Here is a 16032-nt window from a genome sequence, read left to right as displayed (position 1 = left end):
AAAAATACAAAATTAGCTGAGCGTGGTGGCACATGCCTGTAATCCCAGATACTCAGGAGGCTAAGGTAGGAGAATCACTTGAACCCAGGAGGCAGAGGTTGTGGTGAACCGAGATCACACCATTGTACTCCAACCTGGCCACAAAAGTGAAACTCCATCTCCAAAAAAAAAAAAAACCACATAACAGGGAAAAAAAAAAAAAAAAAGAAATCAAAGCAGGCCTCAACAGAATGCCAAAAGATTATTTGTAATAGTGAGGTTGGGCACAGGGGCTCATGCCTATAATCCTGGCACTTAGTGAGGCCAAGGCGGGTGGATTTCTTGAGCTCAGGAGTTTAAGACCAGGCTGGGCAACATGGCAAACCCCAGCTCTACAAAAACGTAGCCAGGCATGGGGGCGCACACCTGTGCTCACAGCTATTCTGGAGGCTGAGCAGGGAGAATCGCCTGAACCCAGGAGGTCAAGGCTGCAGTGAGCTGAGACTGGACCACTGCACTCCAACCTGGGCGATGGATCAAGACCCCATCCTTAAAAAGTGAGGGAGAGAGACTGGAATGCCTGTAGTGTTGATACAAAACATTAGAGAAGAAGGAAGACCACAAAAAGAGGGGTATAAAATTTAGTTGGGTTTTTGTTCGTTTGTTTGAGACGGCGTCTTGTTCTGTCACCCAGGCTGCAGTGCAGTGGTGTGATCCCGGCTCAGTGCAGTCTCAACCTCCCCGGGCTCAAGTGATCCTCCCACCTCAGCCCCGCGAGTAGCTGGGACTACAGGAATGTGCCACCACATCTGGCTGTTTCTGCATTTTTTGTAGAGAGGGGTTTTCACCATGTTGCCCAGGCTGGTCTCAAATTCCTGAGCTCAGGCAATGCGCTAGCTTCGGCCTCCCAAAGTGCTGGGAGATTACAGGCATGAGCCACCATGCCCAACCATAAAATTTAGTTTTTAAGAAACAAAAAAATTAAGTACAGAGACATGAATTACATTGTTATAAACACAGTGAAAAGATTCAAAGATGAGAAAAAGTATTTTGAGGCCGGGCGCGGTGGCTCAAGCCTGTAATCCCAGCACTTTGGGAGGCCGAGACGGGCGGATCACGAGGTCAGGAGATCGAGACCATCCTGGCTAACACGGTGAAACCCCGTCTCTACTAAAAATACAAAAACTAGCTGGGCGAGGTGGCCGGCGCCTGTAGTCTCAGCTACTCGGGAGGCTGAGGCAGGAGAATGGCGTAAACCCGGGAGGCGGAGCTTGCAGTGAGCTGAGATCCAGCCACTGCACTCCAGCCCCGGCGACAGAGCAAGACTCCGCCTCAAAAAAAAAAAAAAAAGAAAAAGTATTTTGAAAAACTGGCATATTTATCTGGTTAAACTGCAAACGAATGCAGTGGACAAGGAAAAACACTAAGAATGGGGACCAAGAGGGATACAGTCAAAATGCTTGGATTAGAAGTTTAGTCTGAAGTATAAGACTATAGGAAATCACTATACAACTGTGAAGTATACAGTTCTAAACTAATGCTTGAGAAGGTTTTTTGTAACTGCAGAAACAGAAATAACAGAAATGCTGTTTAAAAGGCTGCAGCAATTATTTAAGCCTGACTGAACCTCAGGGCTGTGACTACAGGAAAATGGGTAGCAGACAGAAAACAGCAAGACAAGTATTTTCAGTTCATTTTAAACCGTGAAGGCTGGGCGCAGCAGCTCACGCCTGTAATCCCAGCACTTTGGGAGGCCAAGGCAGATGGATCACCTGAGGTCAGGAGTTCCAGACCAGCCCAGCCAACATGGTAAAGCCCTGTATCTACTAAAAATACAAAAAATTAGCCAGCCATGGTGGCACATGCCTGTAGTCCCAGCTGCTTGGGAGGCTGAGGCAGGAGAATCTCTTGAACCTAGGAGGTGGAAGTTGCAGTGAGCCAAGATCGCACCATTGCACTCCAGCCTGGGCAACAAGAGTAAAACTCAGTCTCAAAAAAAAAAAACAAAACAAAACAAAACAAAACAAAAAAAACCATGGTGAGAAGGAATGAAGAAAAACAACCAAGACTTACTTTTAACAAAAGGTTTTTGGCTACATGTTTCAGAACATTTACAAAATTTTTAAAAACTAATTACCTTCATTCCTAGATGCAGAAGCACTATGAAATTTTCCCCTCCATCCCTTGATCTTAGTGAAATCATTGGTTTTCCCTGTCCTAGAAACAAAGGGAAATCCCGCATCTATAAAAGAAAAAGTCAAACAGATGACCAAAATTCTAGCAGGCCAATATTATGGACCTAATTAATTAATAAAACTTTAATTTTTAAGTGTATAAATCACTTACCGAAACTATAACAACAGACAAAAGACCTTAGACTAATGTTAAATGTCACCAATAAAGGTAGCTTTTTACTTACATTACAAATTATGTAAACTTCAAGAAAAATAGTGTATGACTTTACCAATGTTACATACTCACCAGGAGAGGCAGGGTTGGTTCCTGTAAGGTTCCAAAAAGGAAAACTAGTAGCTGGAGCCAAAGGTAACTGTACTCCCAAGTATTTAAGATCAATGCTCATTGTTGGATCCACTGAATTCAATTTTAAGCCCACTACAAGAAAAAAGGAAATCATATTTCCAAAGATTAATCACAAATCATATTATCTCCCTTCTTTTTTATAACTTGTGCCTGAGACATGGTGGGGGATAAGGTCGAGAGAGAAAGGAGATAGTAAAGAGCAAAAACAATGAAACAAAATGTAGCAGATTCACTTTAAGGTGGCCCCATGATCCATGTCGTCTGGTATCACACATTTGTATAATGCCCCTCACTCTGCTAAGTGTGGTAGGCAGGGCCTGTAATTTGTTTCTAATCAATAAAATGTGGTAAGGGAGATGGGCCATGCATGATAATGTGCATGTGATAACACAAGTTATCCATCTTGCTGGAGCTGCAATGAAATAAATTTTGCCAATGAGCTGAGGGAAACTGGAAGCAGATCCCTCTCCAGCCAAGTCTCTGAGAAACCAGGTCTGGCCAGTATTTTGACTGTAGCCTTGTAAGAACCTAAGCAGAGAACCCAACTAAGCTATGCCCAGACTGCTGACACACAGAAACTGTGATACAGTAAATATATGGTTTTAAGTTGCTAAGTTTGTGATAATCTATTAAGCAAGGTAACTAATTAAAAAATGGCAAAATTCAGATCTTTTGTGCTTTAACTCTTTGTGGTCCAGAGATTGTCTAAGGCCTCTATTATGAACTTACCATAGACTAAGCTGCTGGCATGATTATGGCTACTGGTTCTCTAGTTCTTATTAATGACATTTATGGTTAATCAAGCCTAAAAACATTATCACTTCCTTATTTATAGGTTAAAAGGCAATCTTTTAAGAAGGTATTCAACTTAAATTTTAATAAACTGAAGCCAAAAGAAGTTCACAGTGAAGCGTTAATTATTGGCCAGGCCTGGTGGCTCACACTTGTAATTCCAGCACTTTGGGAGGCCAAGGCAGACAGATCACTTGAGGTCAGGAGTTTGAGACCAGCCTGGCCAACATGGTGAAACCCCATCTCTACTAAAAGTACAAAAACTGGCCAGATGTGGTAGTGCGTGCCTGTAGCTACTCAGGAAGCTGAGGCAAGAGAATCACTTGAACCTGGGAGGCAGAGGTTGCAATGAACCGAGATCATGCCACTGTACTCCAGCCTGGGAGACAGAGTAAGACTCTATCTTTAAAAAAAAAAAAAGGGAAAAAAAAAAAAGCTAAGTGTTAAGTATCACAGTAAAGCCATTAAAAGTCACAGGTATAAGTTTCCATTAAAAAGATCACACAGTGCTGGTTCTCTAACAGTTAAAGACATATTAGGTGGGTTATGAACTCCATGTACTCTATACATAAAATCTATCTGAACAAAAGATGGCAAGCCAGGAACTGTGGTGTGCACCTGTAGTCCCAACTACTTGGAAAGCTGAGGTGAGAAGATCACATCTCTTAAAAAAAAAAAAGACAGCTATTTTGTTTTAGTTTGCAATTCCAATTCTCTAACATATCTTTATTGTATTACTTTTTTTTTTTTCTTTTTGAGACGGAGTCTCGCTCTGTTGCCCAGACTGGAGTGCAATGGTGCCATCTTGGCTCACTGCAACCTCCACCTTCCAGGTTCAAGTGATTCTCCTGCCTCAGCCTCCCGAGTAGCTGGAATTACAGGCGTACGCCACCGGGCCCGGCTAATTTTTGTATTTTTAGTAGAGATGGGGTTTCACCACATTGGTCAGGCTGGTCTTGAACTCCTGACCTCATGATCTGCACGCCTCAGCCTCCCAAAGTGCTGAGATTACAGGTGTGAGCCACCGCACCCGGTCCATATTACATATTTATTGTATTTAATCACATAGTATGATTAAAACATCAATCAAATAAAACAACATTCTTTCCCTATGTTCCCAATCAACTATGGGAAATATAGGATAATGAGTCAAAACAATGGTTTTTAATCTTGTCTTTACTATATTTTCTCAACAGTAAAATGAACACCAATCTACCACACTCAGTCGTATGCTTTGAGAATCTACTGTACTTTCTCTGTAAAGCAGATGGTCTCAGAAAGATAAAACACATTTTTCCGGCCTGGTGTGTCCGCTCACACCTATAATCCCTTTACTTTGGGAGGCCAAAGCAGAAGGACTGCTTGAGCCCAGAAGTTCAAGACTAGTCTGGGCAACAGGGTGAGACCCCATTTCTACAAAATAATTTAAAAAGTAGCTGGGTGTAATGGCACATGCCTGTGATCCCAGCTACTCAGAAGACTGAGGTGGGAGGACTGCTTGAGCCCAGGAGGTTGAGGGTACTGCGAGCTATGATCATGCCATTGCACTCCAGCCTGGGCAAAAAAGCAAAATCCTGTCTTGAAACAAACAAACAAAAAGACCTCAAGAAGCTTTAGTGTTGTTTTCCCAATTGATTTTTAGTAGTTAGCACAGGGTAAACAAGTCCCTAAGAGAGGTAAACAAAAAGAAATCTGAGGCCGGGAACGGTGGCTCACACCTGTAATCCCAGCACTTTGGGAGGTTGAGGTGGGTGGATCACCTGAGGTCATGTAAGAAAATCCTTCCCCAAGTAAGACACCTGAGACCTAGACTCAGTTGATTTCATATGAAATGGGCATAAAAACTTTAGCTTGCAGAAAATAATATAGCTGAATAATTCATAGAAAGCATACTGTGAAAACCCTACTATCTTTTTATATTTTTATTCAACCAGAGCCTACTTAGAACCTAAAACCGTGTCTACATATGTCAGTTTAAACTACACTTCTAAACAGTTTTGCTTCATTTCACCATATTAGAAGCTACTTCTTAAAAATTTGTTATAATGTCATTACAAAAAAGACTCATAAAGATAAAGCTGAAAAGAGATAACTTTTAGATTCAAGGAAAGGCAGATTCACCTACGATAAGATATGGCCAAAAATGCCTACTGCTACCTAAACCCACTGAAATACAAAAGTACACTCAAGATGTTTATAGTTCTATAAACACCTATATAAGTAGTAAACATAGAATAGAAAAGCATATATTATAAGGAAAACTCCAGCTAATCACTAATTTATTTTTATTTTTGTTTTTTTTTGAGACGGAGTCTCGCGCTGTCGCCCAGGCTGGAGTGCAGTAGCGCGATCTCGGATCACTGAAAGCTCCACCTCCCGGGTTCACGCCATTCTCCTGCCTCAGTTTCCCCAGCAGCTGGGACTACAGGCACACACCACCAGGCTCGGCTAATTTTTTTTATTTTTAGTAGAGACAGGGTTTCACTGTGTTAGCCAAGATGGTCTCGATCTCCTGACCTTGTGATCCGCCCACCTCTGTCTCCCAAGGTGCTGGGATTACAGTTGTGAGCCACCGCGCCTGGCCACTAAACACTAATTTAATACAATATTCAGAATTTTTTTTTTTTTTTTTTTTTTTTTTTTACTGCAGGCACCATGGCTCACACTTCTAATTCCAGCTACTTGGGAGGATGGGCTGAAGCCAAGAGTTTGAGACAAGCCTGGGCAAAACTGGGAGACCCCATCTCTAAAAAAAAAAAAAAAAAATTTTAAGGAAAAATAAAGCATTTTTATTAAATAACTAAAAAAGGAAGAGGGAGAGAGTTATTGAAATATTGTTATTACTCATAAAGGAAATTAACATTAAAATCGGCCAGACATATGGCTCATGCCTATAATCCCAGCACTTCAGGAGGCCAAGGTGGGCAGATCTCCTGAGCTCAAGAGTTCGAGACCAGCCTGGGCAACATGGCAAAACCCCATCTCTACAGAAAAAAAAAATACAAAAAAAAAAATTAGCCAGGTGTGGTGGCATGTGCTTGTAGTCCCGGCTACTTGGGAGGCTGACATGGGATCACTGGGGCTCAGGAGATCGACGCTGCAGTGAGCCATGTTCACACCACTGCACTACAGCCTAGGTTGGGTGACAAAGCGAGACCCTGTCTCAAAAACAAAAAACTAACATCAAAACAAAACATTAAAACTGACAAGAGTCCATACTGATAAGTGAATTTCTTTTTTTTTTTTTTTTTTTTTGAGACAGGGTCTCGCTCTGTTGCCCAGGCTGGAGTGCAGTGGCAGAATCTCTACTCACTGCAACCTCCATCTCCCAGTTTCAAGCAATTCTCCTGTCTCAGCCTCCCAAGTAAGGCACACACCACCAAACCCAGCTAATTTTGTATTTTTAGTAGAGATGGAGTTTCACCTAAGTGAATTTTTTAAAAAGAAGACTAGATAAATCTCTGGTGAAAAGTAACTCCACATAACTTATATAGATAGGCTACACTCAAGGAGGTACAATGTAACTTCTTGCACATTAAGTGTGAGCTAAGTATAATGACTTCCTTCCAAAGAGAAGGATGGAGAGAAACGGAGGGCAGAGAGTCGGGGGTAACTTCACAGTGAATAAACTGACAATATCTCAGCCAGGTGATCAAGGTAACATCAATAGTGATAAATCATGCTTAATGTATGTACTCTTGATATGATAGGATGAGTCTCAACTGAGGGACATCTATAAAAATACCTGACTCTTCAAAACTGTCAAGGTCATTAAACACAAAATCTGAGAAACTGTCACAACCAGGAAGATCCTAAGGAGACATCACTACTAAAAGTACTGTGGTATCCTGAATGGGATCCTAGATGCAAAAAAAAAGGACATTGGGTAAAAACTAAAGAAATCTCAATAAAGTGTGAACTTTAAATAATAATATATCCGTACTGGTTCACTAACTGTAACAAATGTACCAATCTAATGTTAGATATTAATAGGAGAAATTCTGGATACTGAGAGAATGAGTTAAAAAAAAAAAAAAAAAAAAACAGGAATTCTCTGCACTGTGTTCTTAATTTTTCTATAAATCTAAAACTCTTCTAAAATATAAAGTTTTAAAAACTGACAATAATTGACTTGGTAGCAATGAAGGAGAAATGCTTTGAACACACTTTTAAAATGCAAAGACAGATGATAATTTCAGATAAGCTAACAGCCTTAAAAAGCAGACCAATGCAGATATAGTAAATTTAGTATAGCAAACAAAAATATAGTGCCATGGAAAGAAAAATTAAGAATCTTATTTTATTTTTAAGTAAAACTATCAACAATAATAAAAACATTTTCCCAGGCTTAATCAACACTGCTTTCCCAATTTTAAAGCAAACTCAAAAAGATTTTCTGGTTTTTCAAGGGTTTTCAGCTCAAAAGAACTTTAAGTGCTATTTTCTAAATAATGAAATTATAGTTAATAGCAGGGCAAAGAAATATGACATTAAGTTGAAATTTAACAAATTATTTCAAGAATCAAATTTTAGAGATGAACCTTGAATACTTTCATTATCTTCAGAGCCCTGGGATTGGCATCACCCAGTTACTACAAATATTTGGCCAAATTAACTTATTCTTTAGAAACTGTTTAAGTCTAGCTTTTTCTTTTTTTTTTAGACAATGTCTCCCTGTGTCACCCAGGCTGGAGTGCGGTGGCAGGATCTCAGCTCACTACAACCTCCACCTCCTGGATTCAAGCTATTCTCCTGCCTCAGCCTCCCGGAGTAGCTGGGATTGCAGGCGCTCACCACCACACCCGGCTAATTTTTTGTATTTTTCGTATAGACAGAGTGGCCAGGCTAGTCTCGAACTCCTGACCTCAAGTGATCCACCCGCCTTAGCCTCTCAAAGTGTTGGGATTACAGGCATGAGCCACCGAGCCTGGCCCAAGTATGGCTTTTTAAAGGAAGCCAAGGTTGGGGAGAAAAATATGCCAAAATAAAATAGAGGAATAAAAAAAATCCAAAACAGGACTCCACCTCACACATTGAAAATTAAGTACCCAGAGAGACTACATATTTAATTGTTTTTAAAAAAAGAAAACTGTGTCAGCATGTAGTTGAATAAATTTTAACAACCTTAGGATTAAATACAAACTTGCACCAAATGCAGAATCTATAAAGAAGGTGAAAAATAATAGCTCACAGGTAAGTTTCATTTGGCTGTGTTTTTAAAGTTTAGAGTTAGGTGCCCAAAAAACTATTAGCGGCCACCACTTCAGAGACATCACATAGCCACTCCAGCTTCTACTGAACTATAGGAAGACCTGAGAATTTTGGGCCCATTTTTCCATATGACAAGAATCCACTGATGCAGCTGTCCCTTTCGAAGAAGTGCCTGTACTCTACCCCACCAGAGTCCAACTCTACCCCTCAAATTCAGGCTAATTTCACTATATATGGTACCTAGTCAGTTTCCATAAACATTGGCCTTTGAACACCCCATTCCATTAAGGAAAAGATCACAAATTTGACTAAGTTGTCTATAAAAGAAAGAAAAACAGTCAAAGCTTTGCCAACCAGCAAATACTAGGCAAATAAACCAGAGCAAAAGGACCAGCTGCAAGCACTGAATATATTTAACTCTAGAACTAAGATTTTTTAAATGTAGGGATTAAGTTAAAAGAACACAATATAAATGTCATAAGATTTTTATACTATCAAGAAAATAAAAAAAAAGGAAGTGGGAAAGGGAGAAGATAGGTTAAGTTAAAGATAGGAAGAAATGAAGGAAGGGGAGAAAAAAAGATAGGGAGAAATAAGAGAATATTATTTAAATAAAATAGTAGATGTTAAAGCTGACAATAAACAGCAGCAAACGTTATCTGCAAGATTGCTATGATGTGACTGTCTATTATAATCCATAGCAATCAGCCCATATTGACTGACTGAGACTGGGATCTGCACACTTTAAGATCGCACTGTCACACAAGCTGCCTTCTGTTAAAGCAAAAATTCTTCAAGTATTACCATTTGATTTAGAAACTGAATGACCAACATATAAATCTTTTGTTTGATAACTTGTAATGTTTAGACTCTCAGGTAAATGAACTACTAATTAGTGTAAATAGTCTAGACACCCTTCCGAAAATTGTTACGAGTCAAAAACTCAAAAAACTACTCCAAGATGTGTATCTAAAATCAAAGATATTTGTAAGAAACTAAAAATTGGGGCACGGCCTAAAATTTTTCATTACATCCCAAAACAGGAAAATCAGTAGTGATCATGATGTTAATAACCATAGTAGATTTTTTTTTTTAAAGATTAAGCAACATAATCAAGGCCAAGATAATGCATTACAATAAAATAAAGATAATAATGAAAACTGCAGCCATAAAAAAGAATGAGTTCATGTCCTTCGCAGGGACATGGATGAAGCTGGACGCCATCATTCTCAGCAAACTAACATAGGAACAGAAAACCAAACACTGCATGTTCTCACTTATAAGTGGGAGATGAACAATGAGAACACATGGATGCAAGCAGGGGAACATCACACACCAGAGCCTGTCAGGGGGTGGCAGGCAAGGGGAGGGAGAGCATTAGGACAAACACCTAATGCATGTGGGGCTTAAAACCTAGATAACAGGTTGATAGGTGCAGTAAACCACCATAGCACATGTATAACTATGTAACCTGCACATTCTGCACATGTATCCCAGAACTTAAATTAAAAAAAAAAGATAATGAAATTTTAAATTAACTTCCCACTGGTACATCGAATATATAAAATAGGTGTTTGCAGCCAAAACATGAGAGAGAAAAGTATTCTTCTATTTATACACCTAAATATATTACTAAAGGACAAGGAAGACCCTTCCTCCAAAATTATAAAAACAAACACGTAATTGGGAGACTGAGGCGGGTGGATCACAAGGTCAGGAGATGGAGACCATCCTGGCTAACATGGTGAAACACTGTCTCTACTAAACACAAAAAAATTAGCCAGGCGTGGTGGCGGGCGTAAACACAAAAAAATTAGCCAGGCGTGGTGGCGGGCATCTGTGGTCCCAGCTACTCGGGAGGCTGAGGCAGGAAAATGGTGTGAACCCAGGAGGCGGAGCTTGAAGTGAGCTGAGATAGCACCACTGCACTCCAGCTGCCTGGGCAATAGAGTGAGACTCCGTCTCAAATAAACAAACAAACACATAAACAAAAGTAACCAAACTAAGATGAGAAATGCAGGGGGAGAATACCAGGTTGTAAGAATGAACAAAGAAAATATCACTTGCTTCACCATGACACATTTTTTTCTTACATAGGATAATAGGATAAAAAAGACCTAAACATGGTTTTTAAACTAAAGGGAAGAATTATGGAGACAGAGAAGAGAAAAATATGCAAACTGAAAGAGGTGCTGAAAAAAATGAAATCAAGGATAGAAAGAAAGAGGAAAAAAACAGAAAAAGAAGAGAAGGAGAGAGGAAAAAGAGGAGAAACAGGAAAGAAAGAAAAAAGAAAACCAAAAAAAAGTTGCCAGTCTATTACCTTCTTGAAGACCAGGATGTATCACCTGCTTGTGCCGCAAAGACTTCAAATCTTCTATCAACTCCTTTTCCAACTGGGAAATTCTTGCTCTGTAACCTACTCCCAAAATAAATAGTAATAAAATAAGCTACTGTACACTACAGACAAATAAATGTTGCATGTTTCATTACTGGAGCCCAAACCACAAATACAACTCATTTCATACTATTTTATAATACCTGAGTCATTTGTGGTTGATGCCTGAAGACTAGAAGATTCTTCTGTTGTCCCATCAACTGCATGAATGTCTAGAGCTTCCTATACATCAAAAAAAAAAAAAAAGGTAGTTCATATTGCTTCTGAAAAATTAAATGTAAAACTGGATTAAAAAAAATTAGAGACCAGAAGGAAAATATGTCCATGTCTACAGTTACACTAAAATTGGAAGAACAGGAACAATTTTTTCACACTTTTTGATATTTTTTAAGTGTTCTACATTAATATTACTTTAATAATCACAAGGGGGAAAGGGGAAAGTAAAAAAAATGTGAATATGATGTCATACTGAGCTAACTGACCTCAAAGTATATGCCAATTTGCATGTTCATTTCTCATTGCCTATATTCAGATAGCTTACTCAGCTAACAAGGGAGGAAAAGAACAGCTAGAAGGGATTAAATATCTAACATCTGTGTAGTCAATTAAGAAAGACAGCCTGGCAGGGTGGCTCACACCTACAATCCCAGCACTTTGGGAGGCCGAGGCGGGTGGATCACAAGCTCAGGACATTGAGACCATCCTGTCCACATGGTGAAACCCTGCCTCTACTAAAATAAAAAAATTAGCTGGGTGTGGTGACACGCACCTGTAGTCCCAGCTACTTGGGAGGCTGAGGCAGGGGAACTGCTTGAACACAGGAGAGAGGCTGCAGTGAGCTGAGATTGTGCCACTGCACTCCAGCCTGGCGACAGAGCAAGACTCCGTATCAAAAAAAAAAAAGAGACCAGGCACGGTGGCTCACCCCCGCAATCCCAGCACCTTGGGAGGCCGAGGCAAAAGGATCACGAGGCAGGAGATCGAGACCATCCTGGCTAACACAGTGAAACCCTGTCTCTACTAAAAATACAAAAAAAAATTAGCCGGGCGTGGTAGTGAGCACCTGCAGTCCCAGCTACTCGGGAGGATGAGGCAGGAGAATGGAGTGAACACAGGAGGGGGAGCTTGCACTGAGCCGAGATTGCACTACTGCACTCCAGCCTGAGCAACAGACCGAGACTCCATCTCAAAAAAAAAGAAGAAAAAAAGAAAGACTAGGCTTCTATAAAAATTTCAAAGAAAAATAATCTGGTTGAAGAGTCAGAGTGGAATAGAGAGACTGTCAATGTGTAAGACAGCAGAGTTAAGATGACTATTAATATTTGGTTCTCCAATGGTACTCTACTACTACTACTGAAAACCGGGGACGGGAGCAGTGGCTCATGCATGTAATCCCAGCACTTTGGGGAGGCTGAAGCAGGCAGATTGTTGGAGGTCAGAAGTTCGAAACCAGCTGGCCAACATGGCAAAACCCTGTCTCTACCAAAATTACAAAAACTAGCTGGGTGTGGTGGCACACGCCTGTAATCCCAGCTACTCGTGAGGCTGGGGCATGAGAATGGCTTGAACCCGGGAAACAGAGATTGCAGTGAGCTGAGATCGCGCCACTGAACTCCAGCCTGGGCAACAGAGCGAGAACTCTGTCTCAAAAAAAAACCAGAAAACCAGGAGGTAAAAGAAATGGAGTGTCGCCAAAGAGTTAGTAAATATTTCATGTATTTTTAGGCCTTTCCAAAATCCATAATGATGATAATTCCAGTAAGACCCGAAGATTATTTTTAAACACAGCTATGCGAAAATCATGAACTGAAATCTAAGACATAATTTTTTAAGTCTATTCAAATGAAATATCTTAAGTTATTCATATTAACTAAACCAAACATTTTGGAGACACTTCCCTCCCAACTCCACCCGCCCATACACCCTCACAAATAGATGTCACAAAACTAGATTCTAAATCGAGTTAGTTACAAGCCAGTATACAATTCAAGTATAACTAATAAGCCTTTAAAAGAATCCTGAAAATTACAATCTTACCTTTGATTCAAAGGAAACAAAGAGAACACCATCCACATCTTCCAGATCAGGCTTCACATCTGGAAAAGTACTCCCAGGGCCTACAGTTGCATTCTTTGTAGAAATTAAAGACTTTCCTGTATTTTTAGGTGGTCGTCCTGCCTTACAGAGTTTCAATTTTCGTGGCCTTCCTCTTTTTCCAGGGACATTTGGAGAGGCATTCTGATTAGCATTCACTACCTTTGGGGGTGTTGCAATCTTAAGCATAGTTGTTCTCTTTCTGCCCAAGTCCTCTTTTCCTGAAAGTAAGTCTCCAACTGAACCCTTTGAACTATCAAGTATTCTTTCTGTGTTAATGCTATCAGATATATCAGGATATTTCCACTGAGAGTCTTTCAGTAAGGGATATTTTTGTACTACTCGGAGATCTGATGAATGTTTTCTAAGACCATTTTCTGATTCCTTGCCTAAGCAGAAGGCAGTCTCATTGGAATTTTCAATGTATGCAGGCAAATATTCCAATTCTGCCAACATAGAAGATTTATCCTTTCGAGATGTGGAAAGCATGTTATCAGGGAGTTCAGAAATCTTCACTGTGCTTCTAGTGATAGCACAGGGCTCCAGATAGACTACTGGCATCTTTCCAGTGTCTAATTTGAACATTTTAGCTTTAGCAACACCTGATGGGCTGCTTGGAAGCCATTTAGAAGATAGATGGTCAGCTTCTGGGTTGTCAACTTTATTGTGCCTCTTTAGCTGTTTCTCTAGTATAGGATCATCATCACTGTTTGAGTATACATCTGTCTCTTCATCTGTCTCTTCCTGTTTCACAGTGACCCCTTCTGGGCACTCACCAAGTTCGTAGTCGTAATCATCTAGAGGTTCCTCTTTAATAACAACATTGAAGCTTCCATTCTGGTCTAATGGTGAGGCTACATGGGAGTCATCTTCAAAATTGCTGGCAATAAGACTGGAGAGAGAGGGGAGAAAGGGATTTTAAAAGTACAAAATGATCCATAAACAAGACTCAAGGAGAAAAAAAAAAAAGATGTTAGGAATCCAAGTAATACATCAGATTTCCTGAGTCATTCCTCAAAAACACTAAAAAACTCTAAAAATCCACATGATGATTAACAACCCTGTAAAGCAAACACACATCCATCACAACTAAGAATTGCAACAAACAGGAAAGGGCCATCAAACTGCCAGCTGATATTTTCCTACATGTTTGAGATTAAATTCACATAACATAAAACATAATATTTCAGCTATTTTAGAATATACAATTCACTGGTTTTTAATATAGTCTTGATGTTGCCAGATGATTTTTCAACTTTAAAATTGAAAAACTCACTTTCAATATAAATATTTCACCACTAATTCTTCCAAAATAAAAGATAGAGTAGTTGAAGGCAAATACGTATGACCCAGATATATTGTGTATTAATTCATCAAAAAGCAACATAAACATCTAGTTTCCCCCTCCTCCCAATCAGCCATTAAAAGCCTAAGAACTATACCAATGTATCTCGAGAAATAAAAGAAATGGTAGAAATAAAAATTTGGGTTAAGATTCCACATAACAGGTGTAATGGCTCACGCCTGTAATCCCAACACTTTGGGAGGCCAAGGCAGGCGGATCACAAGATCAAGAGATTGAGACCATTCTGGCCAACATGGTGAAACCCCGTCTCTACCAAAACTATAAAAACCAGCTGGGCGTGGCAGCACATGCCAGTAGTCCCAGCTACTTGGGAGGCTGAGGCAGAATAATCGCTTGAAACCGGGAGGCGGAGGTTGCAGTGAGCCGAGATCACGCCACTGCACTCCAACCTGGCGACAGAGCGAGACCTGTCTCAAAAAAATTTAAAAAAAAAGATTCCACATAAAGTAATACGACTGGAATTAGAATTCTCAGCTTCAGAAATTTCAAAACTGCACCTCTCATTTCCCCCCACCAAAATATCCACACAAGTCAACATGTTAGCAGTACAGGAAAGCAGGATGAAAACTGCTTTGAGAAAAACTATACACACCCACTACATATATTCACTAACAAATAATATGTAACAAGGGACTGTGGGCATTTTTTTTTTAAATAGTTCAAAGCCTATGACTGAAAACAGCATTTACAGCCAGCCATGGTGGCACATGCCTGTAGTAGCAGCTATTCAGAAGACTGAGGTGCCAGGACTGCTTGTGCCCAGGAGTTCAAGGCTGCAGTGAGCTACAATCACACCCTGAACTAAAGCATGGGCAACAAAGCAGGACACCTCCTCTAAAATAAATAAATTAAAATTTTAAAATTTTAAAAATAAGAAAACAGCATTTACGCAACTAAAATATTTTCCTCTGATCAGTCACTTTGTTTTCCCCTGAGATGGAGTCTTGCTCTGTCGCCCAGACTCGAGTCCAGTAGCATGACCTCAACTCACTGCAACCTTCACCTCCAAGGTTCAAACAATTCTCCTGCCTTAGCCTCCTGAGTAGCTGGGATTATAGGCATGCACCACCACGCCCGGCTAATTTTTGTATTTTTAGTAGAGACAGGGTTTTACCATGTTGGCCAGGCTGGTCTCGAACTCCTAACCTCATGATCTGCCCACCTCGGCCTCCCAAAGTGCTGGGATTACAGGCGTGAGCCACCACGCCCAGCCTAGCCACTTTTTTAAAAGTTAGGTTAGTAGTGTGAAATAGCTCAGAGCAGACTGACCCTCCTCCACTTAGAACTAGAAAAGTTACACTGAACAGTTTTTTCCCCCCAGAATATTTCTTAAAATCTATTTGAAGACATCAAAAAGCCAGCAAGGCAGTGATTTGAGGGGCAAAATCACAAGAAAAGGCAATAAAATTAAATACCCCCAATCAAGATATTTTCACATCCATTACTTTTATTACCTAATTTATCTCCCTAAAATATTGAACTATATTTACATTACTTGCCTGTTCAAAAGCATTTCAAAGGCTTCTGAAACTAAAGAAAAAAGTATAAATATCTGGGGTGTTTTTCAAAGCCCAATATATAATTTATCCTCAGCCATTTCAGCCTCATCTTGAACAATAACCTGCATTATACTCCATAGGATCCAATCACA

General features: G+C 40.0%; 1 protein-coding gene across 5 annotated transcripts in view; it reads right to left on the bottom strand.

Moving 5' to 3' along the window:
* Window positions 1-16032, bottom strand: part of MGA (MAX dimerization protein MGA) — a 109087-nt gene that overhangs the window by 57044 nt on the left and 36011 nt on the right. For all 5 annotated transcript variants that reach the window (XM_023198369.1, XM_023198374.1, XM_023198372.1 and 2 more), the window contains exons 3-7: window positions 12959-13907; window positions 11065-11143; window positions 10847-10942; window positions 2461-2592; window positions 2117-2221 (exon numbers count right to left, since the gene is read on the bottom strand). In XM_023198369.1, coding sequence (XP_023054137.1) covers window positions 2117-2221; window positions 2461-2592; window positions 10847-10942; window positions 11065-11143; window positions 12959-13907 — 1361 coding nt within the window. The remainder of the gene's footprint in view (window positions 1-2116; window positions 2222-2460; window positions 2593-10846; window positions 10943-11064; window positions 11144-12958; window positions 13908-16032) is intronic.

This window comes from Piliocolobus tephrosceles, chromosome 6 (assembly GCF_002776525.5).
Source record: "Piliocolobus tephrosceles isolate RC106 chromosome 6, ASM277652v3, whole genome shotgun sequence".
Taxonomy (NCBI): Eukaryota; Metazoa; Chordata; class Mammalia; order Primates; family Cercopithecidae; genus Piliocolobus; species Piliocolobus tephrosceles.
Note: the sequence above shows the minus strand (reverse complement) of the source record. Positions and strands in the feature narration are given on the sequence as shown.